An 18,860-nucleotide genomic window follows, 5' to 3' on the forward strand; every position below is an offset into this window, starting at 1 on the left:
AGTAGTTATTATGGCCAAACAGTTCTATTTATGTTTCATCAGACCAGAGGACATTTCTCCAAAAAGTACAATCTTTGTCCCCATGTGCAGTTGCAAACCGTAGTCTGGCTTTTTTTATGGCGGTTTTGAAACAATGCCTTCTTCCTTGCTGAGTAGCCTTTCAGGATATGTTTATATAGGACTCGTTTTACTGTGGATATTGATACTTTTGTACCGGTTTCTTCCGGCATCGTCAAGGTCCTTTGCTGTTCTGGGATTGATTTGCACTTTTCGCACCAAGGTACGTTCATCTCTAGGAGACAGAACGCGTCTCCTTGCTGAGCGGTATGATGGCTGAGTGGTCCCATGGCGTTTATACTTGCATGCTATTGTTTGTACTGATTGACATTGTACATTCAGGCTTTTGGAAATTGCTCCCAAGGGTGAACCAGACGTGGAGGCCTACAATTGTTTTTCTGAGGTCTTGGCTGATTTCTTTTGATTTTCCCATGATGTCAAGCAAAGAGGCACTGAGTTTGAAGGTAGGCCTTGAAATGCATCCACAGGTACACCTCCAATTGACTCAAATGATGTCAATTAGCCTATCAGAAGCTTCTAAAGCTATGACATTTTTTTTACATTTTCCAAGCCGTTTAAAAGCAGGTAACTTCTGACCCACTGGAATTGTGATGCATATTATTTCACTTATAATTCACTGTCTATAAACAATTGTTGGAAAAATTACTTGTGTCATGCACAAAGTGGATGTCCTAAATGACTTGCCAAAACTATAGTTTGTTAACAAGACATTTGTGGAGTGGTTGAAAAACTAATTTTAATGACTCCAACCTAAGTGTATGTAAACTTCCGAATTCAACTTCACACCTTGAGATGTTGGCTCAAGCAGAAATGACTAAATCGCCCTACACGGGAAGTTTATTCGAGTTGGTTTGAATCCCAGCCATAAAAGCCTCAAATAAATCCTGACAGCATTATGGTCAACTCCTATCCAAACAGAACAATTACAAAAACAGACTCAGGTTTTACCTTCTGCACAGCAGCCCACTCACAGAGGACCAGGGCCACAGCGATGCGCTGCAGGGCAGACTTGGAGTTGAGGTGGAAGAGGAGCAGCTGGCCCAGCGACTCAGCCGGTCGGATGTCCTGTGAGGAGGAGTTGACCTGCGGGTCGCACATACACCGACACAAGGCCCCCAACAGTCTGAATAGAAAAATGTATTGTTAGGCATTCATAGTAACTTAGTGCAAATGTTGTAAATGGATTTGTCGCAATTCCACAATTGTGTTTCTTTTTTCCCCCGTCTTTTGTCAAGAGAACACAAGTTTGCATACTGGTTTGTTAAACGAGGAGAACAATGCTGGAATGTGTGAAATATTTTTATCACCATACTAGGACTCCAGGCACTAAAGCCTTGTTCACATTGGAAAAAACCGAAATCCTATTTTTTTTGCATATTCCATTCACATATTTAAAAAAAATGTTTAAATGATTTGAGCATTAAGGCCTGCAGTGTGAACAAGGCTTAAGAAGCCTGGAGACCAACAATGCCAGATGCAGAGTTGCTCTTGCCTTGACTAACGAACAGTCCAACCAGAGTAGCAGCTGGCTGCAGAAACCATACAGTCCTGCGTTGGGTTTTTAAATCTTAGTCTCTCAGGATCCAACAATGGTCCCAATACTAACATTAGTTTTAGTCTTCAATATTGCACGGGATCAAAATTAGATGCAGAATTATAGAAAGAGAGGGACTAACTTTGCGGCCATGAGGCGAGCCCGTGTCACCACATAGTCTCTCGTAATTGGGTCCTCGGTCACAGTTTCCGCCCCAGCGATATACTCCTGAACAGTCTCCTTCACCTGAACCAAGGCTCCCTGGCGAGGCTTACCGCCAGCCTTCTCCTGTCAAATCACATCAGAGAACACATGCGTCAAAGCCTGGGAAGTGTTCAGTAGGCAAGAAACGGAAAATAACTGTCCGGAACAGACTAGTACCATCCGAGGTTGTCCAATAAAGGAACATTTATTTTCCGTAAAACATTTGGCAAAAATGTTAATGTGGCCTAATGAGCCTGACCTTAAGATAACTGGATCACTGCATCATACCAGAGGAAAACACATAAACCTATCCCATAAAGAAGCCCTGTGTAACATTAACACAAGGACAATTAAGACCACAAACTGTAACTGATGTAACAGTCAGTCCTAACGGAGTCACCACCCTCTCACCTTGCAGCGAGCCTTGACTTCCAGCAGCATGTTGATGTCTATGGGGATGTGAGAGGCTTGCATCATCAGGCAGAGCCAGGCGCCCATCCAGGGACAGCTGGCTGCCACCACGTACTGCTGAGGGGCCTGGCGCAGCAGCTCTGTCCACACCTACCAGACATGCGCTTATTAAAAACATCAGCCAGGATATATGACCTCCTGGATAGAGTGTGTGTGACAAACCTTTTGGATGAGGTCCAGGATCTCCTGATTGCTCTCCAGGATGCAAGACTGGAAGATGTGTCGGAGCATGTCCTGCAGGACCTGGTTGAGCCATAGCGCGCAGCTCTGCAATGCCACAAAACAGACTTCAGTGATGAAATCAGCAAAATTGTATAAACAGTTGAAGTCATAGGTTTGCATTTCATTTCACTGGCCCAATGTTAAATGGGCTCCTACTTGTTGAAATCTGAGAGGATTTGATTAGTATAAGCAATATGGTGAAACTTTCACCTAGTTTATCGGGGGGGCGCTATTACCTTATTGCTTACACCGATCCAATCCTCTCAGATCTAGACTAGTGCATAAGGCTCTATTGGCATCTTTCCCTTACAAACCCACCTGGTCGGCTTTGGACAGTAAGGTAAAGAGGGTCTCTAATGCGGCCCGTCTGACTGATGATATGGTGTGTCTAAGGAATGGCCAGACCCGAGGGACAAGGACCGTTAGGGACTGCTGCATGCTGGAGGGGACAAAATATAAAATTGTTGGGCCTGTTAACCCTTACTTACACAAGTTGCCCTCCGAAACATCTAGTGTGAATTGGCATGTACTATGACCCCCAGAAAACATTTACAACTTTCTACACTGTCATGTTCTTAAATAAAAAGCCAGAAATATAAAATTAGGAATCACTGGTGAGAACGTTGCACAGCCATATCAAAACGCCTTAGACTTCAAAATGTTACTCTAACAGTAGTAGTTTTAAAGAACAATTGCCTTGTGAAGTATAGATCATTGGAATTCCCCTTCGAGATGAAGTGGGAGAAGAGGTTATATCCGTACAGAAAAGAAAAAAGGTAGGAGACACTCACCTGCACTGTCGGACCTGGGGGTAGGTGAGCAGCGAGGACAGTAGGGTCATGATGCTGTTGGTGGAGGCAGTCAGGTCATCCAGCTCCAGGAGAGCATCCCACAGGGTGTTCACTATGAACGGGACCTGAGCAACACAAAGAAGAAACGCAGGTCAGGATTTACACAACGTAAATTTGTTTTATTCTGCAAATGAACTACCTGGGTTGTGTTCATGGTTTCCTTTGCATTCTCTAATCAGCATTTACTGGAAAAGCCCAGATAGCCATAAGGTGCTTACTGAACACAACCCTACTGCGCCATGAAGTAGTACATGGAAGAATATTTTGAAGATAAATACACAATGCAGAGGAAGAAAAGTAAAATAGTAATAACGATCAGTGGAAATAGTGTTTCTTCTGTCGTATGGAATTAATGAGCAATGGGAGGAATTTGTCTTCTGAAAATGGGATACTTGCCATTTGGCCATTGGCCCGGTTTTATTGCAAGGAATTCTAATTTGTCAACCACAGGCTCGGGCAAGGTTATAAAACTACATCCTGTCTCTTTGTTCTGTAGAGAGAATCACTGAGGACAGGAGAGCATGAACATCTACCACCCAGGATGATTTGTCATCTTTGAATAAACCCATTTTCCTGCCCTGATTTGCTTTGAGGTCTGTTATTCAAGAACAACATCAACTGCTAACATGCACAACGCCAAGAAGGCAAGCCATAAGATGGATAGGACAAGGTTTGAGGTTGGAGAAAGGCTAAAGGGCAGATCAGGTGACCAGACGTGTAGAGGGCCCGTGGTGAGATGCTCTCGTCTGACCTTGTTGGGGAGTAGCTGTACAAAGCCGTCCACCACAGGGATGAGGGCTGCGGCTGCCACCGCTCTGACGTCATCATCCAGGTCCTGCAGCCCCTCTGTGATGGCAGGGAGCACCCGCGGAAGCATAGCGGAGATCAGGTCCTGAGTGGGAAAAAGAGACAGGGGGGAAAGAAAAGAACGAGAGAAAGTTATAGAAAGACATTGAGTCCTGTCTATACATGTAGAAAACACTTGTTTTACTGACTTAGTGGATCACACACACACACACACATCATGCATAGTGGGAATCAGATGCAAGCAAACAGGAGCATGTGGTTATTGGTACCTTTCGGACTGCCAGGGCATACTTGATGCCCAGAAGACCTCCGTGCCGGACCTCCCACTGGTCCTCCGTCAGCAGCTTCAGCAAGATGTCTACAGTCATGGCAACGCCGCTGTCATTCATGTGGCGCAAGGCCACGCCCAGTGTCTGGGCACAAGTCTCTCTGACCGGAGCTACCACCTGAACAGAAAGGAGAGAGCGACGGCATGTTAGACATACAGCAACGCCCGTACACTGGCATTTTAGAAAATTGTCAGAATTTTCCAACATTACCCCAAAGGGCGTAAATAACATTAAATGTAATTCTGCCATCCCACTTAATAGCATTGTATGCTACAAGACACACCTCATCAGAGACAAAGTCTCCAAAACGGTCCAGAGCAAAGACACAGAGCAGCCTGATAACCACATCCTCCAGCCACTCCTGGTGCTGCAGCGCCATCTGGGAAAGGTCAATGGTCAGCCATCTATTAGAGGTAAACTGAACTATTCATGTTTGGAGGTTGCATAGAGCAGGGATTCCCCCAAACTCGGTCCTGCCCCCGCCGCTGGACACAGCAGATTCAAATAACCAACTCATTATCAAGCTTCGATTATTTCAATCCACTGTGTAGTGCTTGAAACCGTGCACTGGGGGGGGGGGGGGGGGGGGGCTAGCACAGAGGAGTCAGATACAGTACCTGTTCTGCAGTGCATTCCACCAGCTTCCCTCCTCCAGCACCTTGAGACTTGAGGATCTCCCTGAGGCCTGTGCCTGCACCGTGACGAATCTGGACACACAACCAGAGCACTAGTAGCTTCACAGGTCAGAGTATATGCTGCCTGTTATGTGTTATACAATGGATCCTTATAGGACAACTACATAAGGAGCTGTAGGATTACAGATGACATGAACAGGTCTGCTAGGACTCGGGAAAATCATTACCTCCCATGAGGGGTTGAAGAGGTCGTTACAGAGCTCCTCACAGAAGCTCTCTAGGGGCCACTCCTGGGTCTGGAAATAAAGCACAAGATGAATTAGAACTGTTCAAAGGTTTTTTTAAGAGTTCAACTATACCGTCTGTTTCTCCAGACGCCTAGTCAATGGATTCTCAAGTTCTGTGTAAAATGGTTTACTTTGATTTATCAAGAATACAGAGCTTTATTGTTAGTGACCCATTTCTTACCTCTTCTAAGAGGCTGGAGTTATCTGGAACATTATCGATTAAGACTTTATGCTCCATTGCCGGTTGATCGATGACTACGTTGGTAGTTTTCCTTCGCTTCTCCTCGGGCTCCCCATCAAAACTGTCATTACTACAGAAATAAGAATGGAAATCAAATCACAGATCAATAAACTCAGGTCAACCAATTCAGAAAGAACCATCTACATTACACAATGCCAATGAAAACCCAGGTCTTTCGGTCTTTGGTTATGTTCATTAGAGCAAACATAGCCATCTGTACTTGTCCAATAAGAAATGCTCATTTACACCTTCCACTCAGTTTCAAAAATGTTTGTTCAGTTTGGTGCCTAATGACCACAACCCGGTCTAAAAAGCTTTGGAAGAAACAGGACATACCTTCTCTCGTTGGGATCCATGTCTTTGGATCGCTGCTTGGCCACGAGCTTGGCCATCCTCTTAGCCTTGTTCTTCTGTCGGTTGCTCATGCCAGGTCGAAACTCTGAGTCTATTATCTCCGCCGCCTGCATGGGCTGAAAATGGAACAACTCCAATTGAACATTAGTCTCTAGTGATGGAACAAAACAATTTCCCACTTTTTTCAGACAAAGTAAGATGGGAGTCATTCATTTCTCTGACCAGAGACTGTTCCTCAGACAGGGAGCATAATGTGATGTTTTCTTCACATCCTAAAGTGAAGACGGCACCTGCTGAATAGGGCAGGTCAGATAAGTGGGGTGGACCGGGAACTCTGCCATCTTGGCTTTGCATCTGGTCGAGTTGATCATTAGGATAGACCCATAAATAGTTGACACTTCACACCACCCCTAGGTTTCCTGCACTCCAACTCAGATGGAAAGATGTCAATGAAAGAAGGCTTGCTTTCTGCAATTTATCCGAGTTTCCCCTCCCCCAGACTATAGCCGCGTCTGAAAATATTACTCGCTGTCAAGTCCTTGATTCCTCACTCCTCGTTTCCGCAAGGCCTTCCTCGATTTTCTGAGGGACCTTTAACCTCTCCTCCAATGAGCTTTGAGAGGCATTAAGGAAACAAGGACGGCGGAAGCAAGGATTTGACAGCTAGTAATGTTTTCAAATAACATGCTTTGGCTCAGACTGTCAGGACCGACTCCAAGGTCTTCTTACCAGACATCCCAATCATGGTTAGACAAGTTACAGCATGCCTCAGTCCAAGTTTGGGTACGCAGCCAGGTTGACTGAAGAGTCCAAAATATACCTGGCAAAGTTGAGGTGCTGAAAGAAGCACCAAGCTTCTAAGCCCAGACTCGCACCGTCTGCCACTGTTGTGACCAGATGAACCCAGACCTAGAAAGAACAGTAGCCTGCACTTGATGCTACCTGGGTGGAGTTCAGTAGGCTTTGGGAGGGATTACCTGGACTTATCCAATAAGAAACACACATTTGTTTGTTGTAAAATGTTCTAGATTTTTCATAGCATGGCCTAATGAACACAACCCTGTGTTAAGCTTCGTAAGATGCTGTTCAAAATTGAATGGAATTACCGACTCTATAACAGCCTAAAGGAGAGTTGGAAATGGAGGTAGTGTGACTGACTCACCACGTGGTTGTGGGAGCTGGAGCAGGGTCCAGAGCCCGTCCCTCCCTGTCCCTGGGCCTTAGGGCCACTGGGCGTGATGTACTGGGTGTCCAGGTCCTCATCATTGAACAGCTCCATCGTGTCCATGCCGATTGCGGCACCTATGTCCAGTCCCAGCTTCCTCTGCAGCAGCTTCCTCTGGCGGGTGAGACGCTCCTTAGGGTCCACTTCACCTGGTATGGGTTGAGCAAAGAGATGGGGTATGAAGCTTGTAGAAGATGCCAACTATGGATAAACAAGTGTATGTAGAGAATACACGGACACATGGCTAGTTTCCTGAACACAGATTAAGCCTTTAGTCCTGGAGGAATTATTTTTTCCTCAATGCAGAATCTCCATTGAATGTGCATTTTAGTATGGGACTAACGTGCACATGAAGGAACGCAGTTGCGCGCAGGTCTGGCAACCCCCCCCCAAAAGCAGTGTATAAATTCTACACATTTTTCCATGGGGGAGAAATACATTTGTAGTTTCTAATATGATAGCTGACCACTAAACAAACTAAGCGATTTCAAATTGTTTTTAAGCTGACTATCAGTGACTGGCTTTAGAGAAACTGCTGATTCACAACCACGTTTCGAAATTGTACCTGGTGTAGTCTACTATTCTAACGCAACAGAAAGTTGAGACCACGACTGATCGAAGGGCCTTCAAAAAGGGGGCAGCTTGCCACCAGTTGCCCATCTCTGCCTTAGGGTATGAATATAGGCTTCATTCTCTATGTTTATGGTTACGGGAAATAAGTAGGGAAGTGGACTACAGATCAGGCTGTTGATTCACAGCAGAGTTCAGGTAAACTGTACTTTCACAGGCTGCAGGCACAAAACATCAAAGAGAGCCATGAAAGTCACTCTGCACTAGTGTAGCAAAGCACTAAAACATGAGCTGTCCCAAAACATCTTGACCTGATGAAATACAGTCAGAGTAATGACTACAGGATGCTGGGGGAAGCACAGCCAAGGTAAGTCATTACTATGAAGTTGAGGACAAAAAAAAAAAAAAGTTGAAACTTGAATTAAAATTGTATTCAAAACGAGTCACATGGATCATAACATTGTAATGGAAAAGCAAACGAGAGCATACAGATCCAATAGTCTAAAAGGAAAATAATATGGGCCCTGGTTCAAAAATAGTGCCTTTATAGGGACGAGAGTGTATGGTGCCATTTGGGACCCAGCCATGCTCTGAACTGTGGTCACTGACACCAAGGGTCGAGCACTGCGAGTGAGATTCAGAATGCAGATGCAACAAATAAAGACCCAACAGCCGGCATAGTCATTGCGCATCTCGAGAAGAGTCTCTCGGTAACTTCATTGGCAGCTCGCTGCAATCTGAATTAATGATTTTCTCAGCTGAACGCGCCACTTACACTCATGTAACCACTGGTCTATGAAGTAACATTGGATATCCGCTATAGCGGCCGGAGCAAAACAGACCGGTAACAGTGGTTTCTAGCTCATATCGAAATTGTTTCCCTACAAATTTGGCTCTAGCTTTTGAACAGTTGGGAGCTATCAGCGACTATGACCCCATGCCTGAACGCAAAGACTCTGGAACACGTGACATCTGTTTCCATCTATGACAAGCTGTACAGGACTCTTTAGAAGGCAGAGTGACAGATCTGAACATAAGGCTATAATAAAATGTTCTCTACAGAAGATCATACAAAGAGCTTGTGTCCCGAGCAAACAAACTTCTTGGTCCACCAGCCACTGTGGCAGGTAAATGGAAAAAAAATCTACCAGCCACTTAGATTTAGTAAGTAGTAATGTTATATATTATTGTTGAATTTCATTTTCTACTAGTTGTAGACTATATTTATTCGGTATCAGTTGAAGCAGACTCAAACTAATATTGAAAAACAAGACTTCAACAGAACTAGCCAAGAAACACAAAGTTTCACTTTGTAGACTTGAGGAAATCAGACAAACATCTATCCCGGTGCACAGCACCTTAAAATTAATGTAAGCACAGTGCACAAAGCACCCCAGGCCAGGCAGTGTTGCTGCCCGAAATGGGATATAGATGTATTTCTTTGTGAGATTCGCAGTTATGGAACAAAAATGGCAAAAATAGTTTGAACAGCTAATTCAGCATTTCTGCTATAAATCACAACTCGTACATGTGTGCATACTTGACTTTATTTTTATTTGCAAATGCAAAGCTTGCACTGCAGAACCCTACAAATTGGCCACCCGCCTACATGGCTGGAGAAAGACATTAAGGTGTCAGCATGCTAGCCGAACGTGTCCTCGCATTCTCTTAAAATACCTTCACTTGAAAACCTAGAGAAAAAAAAAGCAGCAATAGTTCTGTTTGTCCACTTTGAGAAGCCGTAGCCAGTATATACACTGCTCAAAAAAATAAAGGGAACACTAAAATAACACATCCTAGATCTGAATGAATGAAATATTGTTATTAAATACTTTTTTCTTTACATAGTTGAATGTGCTGACAACAAAAATCACAAATTATCAATGGAAATCAAATGTATCAACCCATGGAGGTCTGGATTTGGAGTCACACTCAAAATTAAAGTGGAAAACCACACTACAGACTGATCCAACTTTGATGTAATGTCCTTAAAACAAGTCAAAATGAGGCTCAGTAGTGTGTGTGGCCTCCACGTGCCTGTATGACCTCCCTACAATGCATGGGCATGCTCCTGATGAGGTGGCGGATGGTCTCCTGAGGGATCTCCTCCCAGACCTGGACGAAAGCAGCCGCAAACTCCTGGACAGTCTGTGGTGCAACGTGGCGTTGGTGGATGGAGCGAGACATGATGTACCAGATGTGCTCAATTGGATTCAGGTCTGAGGAACAGGCGGGCCAGTCCATAGAATCAATGCCTTCCTCTTGCAGGAACTGCTGACACTCCAGCCACATGAGGTCTAGCATTGTCTTGCATTAGGAGGAACCCAGGGCCAACCGCACCAGCATATGTTCTCACAAGGGGTCTGAGGATCTCATCTCGGTACCTAATGGCAGTCAGGCTACCTCTGGCGAGCACATGGAGGGCTGTGCGGCCCCCCAAAGAAATACCACCCTACACCATGACTGACCCACCGCCAAACCGGTCATGCTGGAGGATGTTGCGGGCAGCAGAACGTTCTCCACGGCGTCTCCAGACTATCACGTCTGTCACGGCATCTCCAGACTATCACGTCTGTCACATCTGCTCAGTGTGAACCTGCTTTCATCTGTGAAGAGCACAGGGCGCCAGTGGCGAATTTGCCAATCTTGGTGTTCTCTGGCAAATGCCAAACGTCCTGTACGGTGTTGGGCTGCAAGCACAACCCCCACCTGTGGACTTCGGGCCCTCATACCACCCTCAGGGAGTCTGTTTCTGAACGTTTGAGCAGACATGCACATTTGTGGCCTGCTGGAGGTCATTTTGCAGGGCTCTGGCAGTGCTCCTCCTGCCCCTCCTTGCACAAAGGCAGAGGTACCAATCCTGCTGCTGGGTTGTTGCTCTCCTATGGCCTCCTCCACGTCTCCTGATGTACTGGCCTGTCTCCTGGTAGCGCCACCCATGCTCTGGACAATACGCTGACAGACACAGCAAACCTTGCCACAGCTCGCATTGATGTGCCATCCTGTATGAGCTGCACTACCTGAGCCACTTGTGTGAGTTGTAGACTCTGTCTCATGCTACCACTAGAGTGAAAGCACAGCCAGCATTCAAAAGTGACTAAAACATCAGCCAGGAAGCATAGGAACTGAGAAGTGGTCTGGTCACCACCTGCAGAACCACTCCTTTATTGGGGGTGTCTTGCTAATTGCCTAAAATTTCCACCTGTTGTGCAAATGGAATAGACAACAGCATGTGAAAATTGTAAATCAGTGTTGCTTCCTAAGTGGACAGTTTGATTTCACAGAAGTGTGATTGACTTGGAGTTACATTGTGTTGGTTAGTGTTCCCTTTATTTTTTGGAGCAGTGTACTTCCTCAAAATAGTCAGAATTCAGCTAAGATAATTGAATGACAGATTTCTTGGGGTTGACATTGTTGTCAAAGAGATCTTAGTCGCGCAATTTTACATTAACTAAGACGTTTGGTGCAGAACTTTGCAATGAAAGAAATTAGTACGAAAATGAGTTCTCGCGTTGAATGCCTAAGACTTTCCGGCACACCAAAACATACGTCCTTCAGACTGAAATTTGACATTCTGTGCTAAAGCCATATAAAAAGATTATAACTATTTATTTCTGATAACCCAAGTTAAAAATCGAGAATGAAATAGCTTGACGGTCCATGTTAATAGTATTTCAAATGGCATTTATATTAATCAATTTGATATCATGTATGAATTAAATTGATTTTATGACACCCCCCAAACCCTGTTCTCCGAGGCTATGGTGGCTTGCCCAGTGAGGTTTCACAAAAGAGCACGAAGACAGCCTAGTAATGTGGTCACATACTAGATTCTCCCATAACATTCCTTTAACTTGATAACAGACAAACCTATTAGGAGCCTCTTATTACTGAGCACAGGTGTTCGTAGGACAAGTTAAGAGTTTTTTAAAAAGCAGATGTATACCAGACTTGTCATCCTGGACCTCAAACTCAGCGCCGGCAGAACCCAGTAGAGAAGCACCATGTTTGAGGAGGCGGGAGATGTCGAATCGGTAGAAACTCAAACGGTCAGAGTAGGAGTCCTCCGGGGAAAAGTCTGCAGAGGACTCTGGAAGAGACAAGCATCCACACTGCGCCGTAAGTTACAACATCAAAAGTAAAGGTTCTAATATTCAGAATGGGAGCCATACTTTTCACTGTTGAGTGGGAAATATTAGATCAGGAAAAAGTTACTCGCACACTGCACTTGCCAGCATCACTTGTTTATTGAAGCTTGCATGTCACCCTCCCAGCCTTCGTCAGAGCCTTGTATAATGAGCGGTTGATTGCTGATGAAATGTAGTGTTTCTTTTCCATGTTAGATCATAAGCATACACACACACACACACCTCATCACCTACTGTCAATGGTTACTTGAGAGCAGCTCCGACAGTTCTATAACACGTAGAGCAAACATTTGCCAGTGTGTTCACACATACCTACTCAAACCGATTCCTGGTGGCCGAAAACAAAGCTAGAGGCCATGTAACAGGTTTCACGAAGGCCATTTAAATGCTAATTCTACGAGTAAGGGAACGTTAAGGCTTTATTTGTTTCCTACCATCAGGAGTGTAACAAAACAGAGGCACATGGCTGTGAATAACGTGGCAGGTTAAGGTTGGGTCACCTTCTTTGGGCTTGGGTGATGGGCTCCACTCTGGGATATTCTTCACAATGGCCTCCACTGCTTGACCCGCAGCAATACGCGTGTCCCAGTTTGGACTTCTCAGGTATGTCAATACCTGTAGGTTGTGGGTGAGCAAGAAAACACAGGACTCGTAGGATGTAACACGTGTCAGATCAGATGGTGGGGAACTTATGCACTACACCAGATCAAACAGTCCACTTGTTTAATATATCACCTCAACATGCCGAGGAAACGAAGACAGCGGGCTATTCAGCAGTCTATGACCTTTATGGGCCTCCATTTAGATTTTTCCCAGACAAGGTAAAGAAGGGTCTGACAATCTGTATGGGTGGTTAAAATATGGATGCCCTTGTGGCTGCACTACAAGCAAGGGGGTAGGGAGCTGACAGTGTGGACTCCATTATCACATGCTGTAGCAAAATGAAGACAAACATTTCTCAGACAAGTTCAAGTAGTCCCTCCCTATTTCAGTCTTTTCTTCCTTTTGGTGCCCACAGAATACGACCCTGGTGTAGATAGGGACCCAACTGTAGGCACTCATGGAGGACGAGACATACCTTCGACAACAGGTTGTTGAGCTCATGTGGGTGGAGTTTGACCACATCTCCCAGCTGTTGGGCAGCAGTCTTCCTCGTCACCGGAGTAGTTCCAGTGTCAAGCAGGATAAAAAGACGATCAAGCCTGGAAGACGAGAGTGGGAGAAAAAAAAAGTAGATACAAATATACTATGCATGCATTGAGCTCCATTGCATATGAGAGAAGAGACTTGAGAAGTTGCATTAGTGTAATGTTAAACTTCCAAATGTAACAGAACAACGAACTCCATGGAGTGTTGTAGAACTTCAACTTCCTAGAGTATACCATGTGCGAGATAAGAGTATTGAACACAACTCTGCTAAAAATAAAGAGCAATTTTCTTTTTAAGAATGAAAAAACTGGATTCTGTGCTGTGGCAACATGCCCAGCCACTCAGTAAAACAAATCCAACATCTCTTGACTAAACATTAATGCAGTTCTGGTTGAGGTACATCTTGTTTGGATTAGGAATAGTTTAGGCAGGGCAACAAAAAACATTTTACCCTTTGAGCATTCAAATGATCCAGGTGGAAATGTTTTGATTTGTTTTTGTACTACCAACTAGGTAATTTGATATAAAAATATAAGCGGATGTTCAGACACAAAGCACACATCATTGAAATTCAAGATCCAGAAGTTGTCTGGAGCCTGGCTAACAGTCAATGGATCATTGCATCCAGGTAGCCTTCAGGTCAAGTTTATGGATATACAGTCACCAGGCAGTTTATTAGGTACACCACCCCATTCACAAAAATGTATCAATCCTACAGACAGAGAGTCATGTGAATGTTAGAATGGGCAAAACGAGTGACCTAAGTGGCTGAGCGTGGTATGATCGTCGGTGCCAGGCGTGCCAGATCCAGTGTCTCAGAAATGGTTGGCCTCCTGGACAGTGTCAATGCTAAATGACTTAAATGTAATGTAATGTAATTTACAGAGAATGGTGAGAAACAAAACAAAAAAACATCCAGTCGGTGGCAGTCCTGTGGGTGAAAACAGCTCATTGAGAGAGGTCAAAGGCGAATGGCAAGAATCGTGCTAACAGGCAGGCCACAAACTGATAAATAACGGTGTAGTACAACAGTGGTGTGCAGATCGGTGTCTCAGAGCGCACAACTTGTTGACCCTTGTCACAAATGGGCTATTGCAGCACGACAACCACACCATTCCACTCCTATCAGCTAAAAACAATAAGGGGCTCCAGTGGGCAGGCAATCACCACTGCCAATTGAGTATACAGCGTGCATGGTTTAAGACTGCAGGGGCTAACCAGAGCCAAATCCACCACTAAAGCATAAGCTGAAAGCTTCAAATATGCATCCTCTTGCAAACCCGAATGAACAACTGAATGCCATCAACTAAAATGTGTCTTCCGCATTTAACCTAACCCATCTGAAGGTGTGGGGGCTGCCTTTATCGACATCCAGCCCGGGGAACAATGGGTTAACTGTCTTGCTCAGAGGCAGAATGACAGATGTCAGCTCGGGGGTTCGATCTTGTAACCTTTCGGGTTACTGGCACGACGCTCTAACCACTAGGCTACCTGCCACATGAAATTAAGAACAGAAACCATTGTCCATGTTATTTAGAGCAAACTAATTTACACATGCTGGATATGACACGTGAGAAACAAACCACCCTACAATAACCATACGTTTGGGAAAGTCATCTCATTAAAATACATCTCTGGATGAAACATGAGCGATAATCTAATTCACTAGATGACATACTGGCACATTTGCAAGCAGATGGCACATCAAGTAACAGCTAACATTTCTTTAAGACCATTTCATCATGATCAATTGCATGCGACAGGTCTGCTGGCAACTAACAAAATGATCTACTTAACGTTAGCGAATTAGGAATTGCTATAGTTTTTGTAGCTAGTAGCTCAGTAGTAAACTGCCTGGCTAAACTTAAGTAGTTAAAACTGTTGTTTGGCTAGAACTAACGTTACCTAGTTGAAAAACGAATGCCATGAACCCAAGCGCGGTTGGCCCAGTATCATGAACCACCACCGGCCGTTGTGTGTTAGGCTAGCTAGCCATCAACACCATGCCATTGCTTGTTCATGCTAACAAGCTAGATAACTAGTGGCTAAGTTAATAATACTGGATATTAAATACATAGTTAGGGAATCTCACCTTGAAACGGCCATGACGATTAATTTAGTGTAAATGTGCTCTTTTGTGATCCGTATTGAACAGGAGCGATCATTTATTTAAAGTTATCCGCTTTACTTGACGCTAATCCAAAGCGCCAGCTAGCCTAGCAAAGGGAGGCCGCTAGTGCGTCTCTTCTCACAGCTCACCACCCGAAACCTGTCGAAATGAGTTCATCAAATCAGGTCTTCAAAGTAGGTCCCTCTTTTCTCTTGAATCATTTCTTCCTCCGAAAAATGTAATGTATTAAACTTATATCACCTTAAACCTTGTATTAACCTTCTGAACTACTCCCAGATAAGTACTTTAATCGAATGAGATTTAAAGAGTAATTTTTGTGTTCGCTAAAGGGAACCCAGGAGGCTGATTTTATATGAGGAGCCATCTTGCATTTATTCTTTCCTCCATAGCAGGCGCCAGCTGATTGGTTACAAGTCATTTCAGCGACCAATCGAAAAGCACATTAAAGAGGAAGTGCACAAAGCGGCAAAAAAAAGAAGAAGCTCCTCGCAGGAATGACTTGTTTCCCCGTTTTAATTGACAAAAGCCCTCCCACGCACCTGTCATACAACAGAGAACCTTTACCAACGATGCCTGTTCAACCTCAGGAGGCTGAAGAAATTTGTCTTGGCCCCTAAAATCCTGACAAACTTTTATAGATGCACAGTTGAGACATTCCTTTCGGGCTGTATCATCACCTGGTATGGCAACTGCAATGCCCGCAACCGCAGTGCTCTCCAGAGAGTGGTGTGGTCTGCCCAACAAATCACCGGAGGCAACTACCTGCCTTCCAGGACACCTACAGCACCCGATGTCACAGCAAAGCCAAAAAGATCTTCAAGGACATCAACCACCCAAACCATGGCCTGTTCACTGTTATCCAGAAGGCGAGGTAAGTACAGGTGCATCAAAGCTGGGACCGAGAGACTGAAAAACAGCTTCGATCTCAAGGCCATCAGACTGTTTAATAGCCATCACTAGCCAGCTTCCACCCAGTTAGGCAACCCTGTACCTTAGAGGCTGCTGCCCTCTATACATAGACTTGGAATCACTGGCCACTTTAATAATGGAAAACTAGTCACTTTAATAATGTTTACATACTGCTTTACTTATCTCATATGTATATACTGTATTCTATTCTACTGTATTTTAGTCAATGCCACTCTGACATTGCTCAATCTAATATTTCTATATTCCATTCTTTTACTTTTAGATATGTGTGTTTTGTTGTTAATCGTTTTTAGATACTACTGCACTGTTGGAGCTAGGAACACAAGCATTTCGCTACACCCGCACTAACATCTGCTAAATATGTGTATGTGACCAATAACACTTGATTTGATTTGAAAAGGTACGGTATGTTACTCACTCTGTGAAACCAACCTGTTTTAACTCCAACCTCATGGTGAGAAAATAAATAATACAATTAATGTAACTGTCCATCAAAGCTTCATCACCATTAAAATCTTGAAAACTTTTCTTGTGAGACACAAAGTCACATCTTTCAAAAAAAATGGTCTAGCTCAAATGTATTTTTGAAGTGTCCAGCTGCTAAATTTGTACAGATTTGTACAATCAAAAATGATTATTTCTGCAAGAAGCCACCAGCTGTCATAGCTGAGTTTCAGCATCAGGAGCTGACCAGTGCTGAAACTGTCAGTGCCAGGCTCATACAAAGAGGATAATGTTTATTTAGCGCACACTGTCTGGTCTGGCAATAGATGGCCATAGCTAGCTAACACAGTGGAGCTGTGAAATTATGGCAAAGTGGAATTATGGGGGAAACATCTCAGACTGTTGTTGGGTATAGTATAGAATTAGCTGCTATCTAGCAACAGTTAGGAAGCTGTCTGAAGAAAAGCCTATCAAGTTCTAGCTTGCTAGCATTATGCATTTGGCAGGAACCTAACTAGCAAACTAGCTAGCTATACTGAGACAAATATGATAACTAGCTAGCTAACTAACCCCTTTCATCTGTGTTGAGAGTCTAGCTAGCTACTTATTTTCCTACAATTTAACCATGATTGTATTACTGGTATTTTATCAGAGTTTGTTTAAGTGTTTGTTCTAGTTTGTTTTAGTTTGGCCACCATGGTGACTTGGCGGCCAGGTCTCACTAGAAGAGTTTGTGGGTAGTTAACTGAATTTAAGAAATGCCTATCTCATTTTTGCTCAAATTCAAGGTGTAGCTTGAGGAAATAGGCTATCGCTTGGCACTAGTGAAACACTTCTGTAGGACACATCCATCTGGCATTTGTTTCGAGGATTGCTTTAGAGAATAAGGAAAAGCTTCAAAATCAAGATGGAGTAAACATCCAAGAATGGGGTATTGGCATTTGGCATACTGCTTTAAAAAAATACAAATCAGTAGTGAATTGTGCATTTGATTGTTGTTGTGTGTCTGTTTACTGACTCCGCTTGATGACCAAATTTGAGAGTAATATAATATAATAATATATGCCATTTAGCAGACGCTTTTATCCAAAGCGACTTACAGTCATGTGTGCATACATTCTACGTATGGGTGGTCCCGGGAATCGAACCCACTACCCTGGCGTTACAAGCGCCATGCTCTACCAACTGAGCTACAGAAGGACCAGTGATACCACAGCACCCTCATATCAGGCTCAGCAGAAGTCAAGAAAAAGGTAGACTCATGCTCCAGGTGAGATATCTAGTTGTGGTTAGAGTCAGTCTATCAATCCTCAATGGACGCTCTAATCATGATATGTGAACAGGTTGGTCTTGTCATTCTTCTTATGTATCCTCATTTAGTGAAAAACCCTTCAATGTAAAATCAAGAGAAGTGAGAATAAAAGAACCTCAGACAATTGCTGACAAGCAATTAGGGAAAATACAGGTCTTGTCATTTTTGCATTATGGCTCCCAGGTGGCGCAGCGGTCTAAGGCAGCGCATTTCAGTGCTAGAGGCCCTGGTTTTGAATCCAGGCTGTATCACTACCGGCCATGATTGGGAGTCCCATAGGGCGGTGCACAATTGGCCCAGCGTTGGCCGGGGTTGGCCGTCATTGTAAATAAGAATTTGTTCAATAAAAAATTACAGACCTTACTGACCACTGTATTGTGTCTGGCTTTCATTGTTTGGTTGTACTATTGATTTGATACAGACTAACATAAATAAGAGTGCATTTCTCTTATCTGGACTGCCTTTGTTGCTTTTCTCTTTGGAGTCATGCTCAAAGGAAGAAGCCGTTATTTTCTTCTGCCATAAATTTGATGAGTTGGAGAAGAATGAAACTACCACTGATACACTCTCACAACCGGTAACCCAACAATAATGAAGAATATGCATTTGGTGGAAATTGTACAAAGATGACTGTGATATTATACATCCATATATGTATTTTAAAGTTGAAGTCAGAAGTTTAAATACACCTTAGCCAAATACATTTAAACTCAGTTTTTCACAATTTCTGACATTTAATCCTTGTGAAAATTCCCTGTCTTAGGTCAGTTAGAATTACCAGTTTATTTTAAGAATGTGAAATGTCAGAATAATAGTAGAGAGAATGATTTATTTCAGATTGTATTTCTTTCATCACATTCCTAGTGGGTCAGAAGTTTACATACACTCAATTAGTATGTGGTAGCATTGCCATTATATTGTTTATCTTGGGTCAAACG

The 18,860-nt window shown here is 43.7% G+C and overlaps 1 protein-coding gene across 1 annotated transcript in view; it reads right to left on the reverse strand.

The window, feature by feature from the left end:
- The window catches only part of btaf1 (BTAF1 RNA polymerase II, B-TFIID transcription factor-associated), a 64,092-nt gene extending 48,486 nt beyond the window's left edge, over positions 1–15,606 (reverse strand). The window contains exons 1-19 of the mRNA XM_046353640.1: positions 15,477–15,606; positions 15,198–15,374; positions 13,035–13,158; positions 12,457–12,571; positions 11,755–11,898; positions 7,176–7,387; positions 5,996–6,129; positions 5,600–5,729; positions 5,359–5,427; positions 5,114–5,203; positions 4,780–4,875; positions 4,437–4,613; positions 4,112–4,252; positions 3,301–3,425; positions 2,828–2,948; positions 2,450–2,554; positions 2,228–2,377; positions 1,755–1,900; positions 1,027–1,201 (exon numbers count right to left, since the gene is read on the reverse strand). Of these exons, the coding sequence (XP_046209596.1) occupies positions 1,027–1,201; positions 1,755–1,900; positions 2,228–2,377; positions 2,450–2,554; positions 2,828–2,948; positions 3,301–3,425; positions 4,112–4,252; positions 4,437–4,613; positions 4,780–4,875; positions 5,114–5,203; positions 5,359–5,427; positions 5,600–5,729; positions 5,996–6,129; positions 7,176–7,387; positions 11,755–11,898; positions 12,457–12,571; positions 13,035–13,158; positions 15,198–15,211 (2,268 nt within the window). The 5' untranslated portion in view covers positions 15,212–15,374; positions 15,477–15,606. The remainder of the gene's footprint in view (positions 1–1,026; positions 1,202–1,754; positions 1,901–2,227; positions 2,378–2,449; positions 2,555–2,827; positions 2,949–3,300; positions 3,426–4,111; positions 4,253–4,436; positions 4,614–4,779; positions 4,876–5,113; positions 5,204–5,358; positions 5,428–5,599; positions 5,730–5,995; positions 6,130–7,175; positions 7,388–11,754; positions 11,899–12,456; positions 12,572–13,034; positions 13,159–15,197; positions 15,375–15,476) is intronic.
- Between the last annotated feature and the right edge of the window lie 3,254 nt (positions 15,607–18,860).

Source organism: Oncorhynchus gorbuscha, linkage group LG06, assembly GCF_021184085.1.
Source record: "Oncorhynchus gorbuscha isolate QuinsamMale2020 ecotype Even-year linkage group LG06, OgorEven_v1.0, whole genome shotgun sequence".
In the NCBI taxonomy this organism is placed as follows: domain Eukaryota; kingdom Metazoa; phylum Chordata; class Actinopteri; order Salmoniformes; family Salmonidae; genus Oncorhynchus; species Oncorhynchus gorbuscha.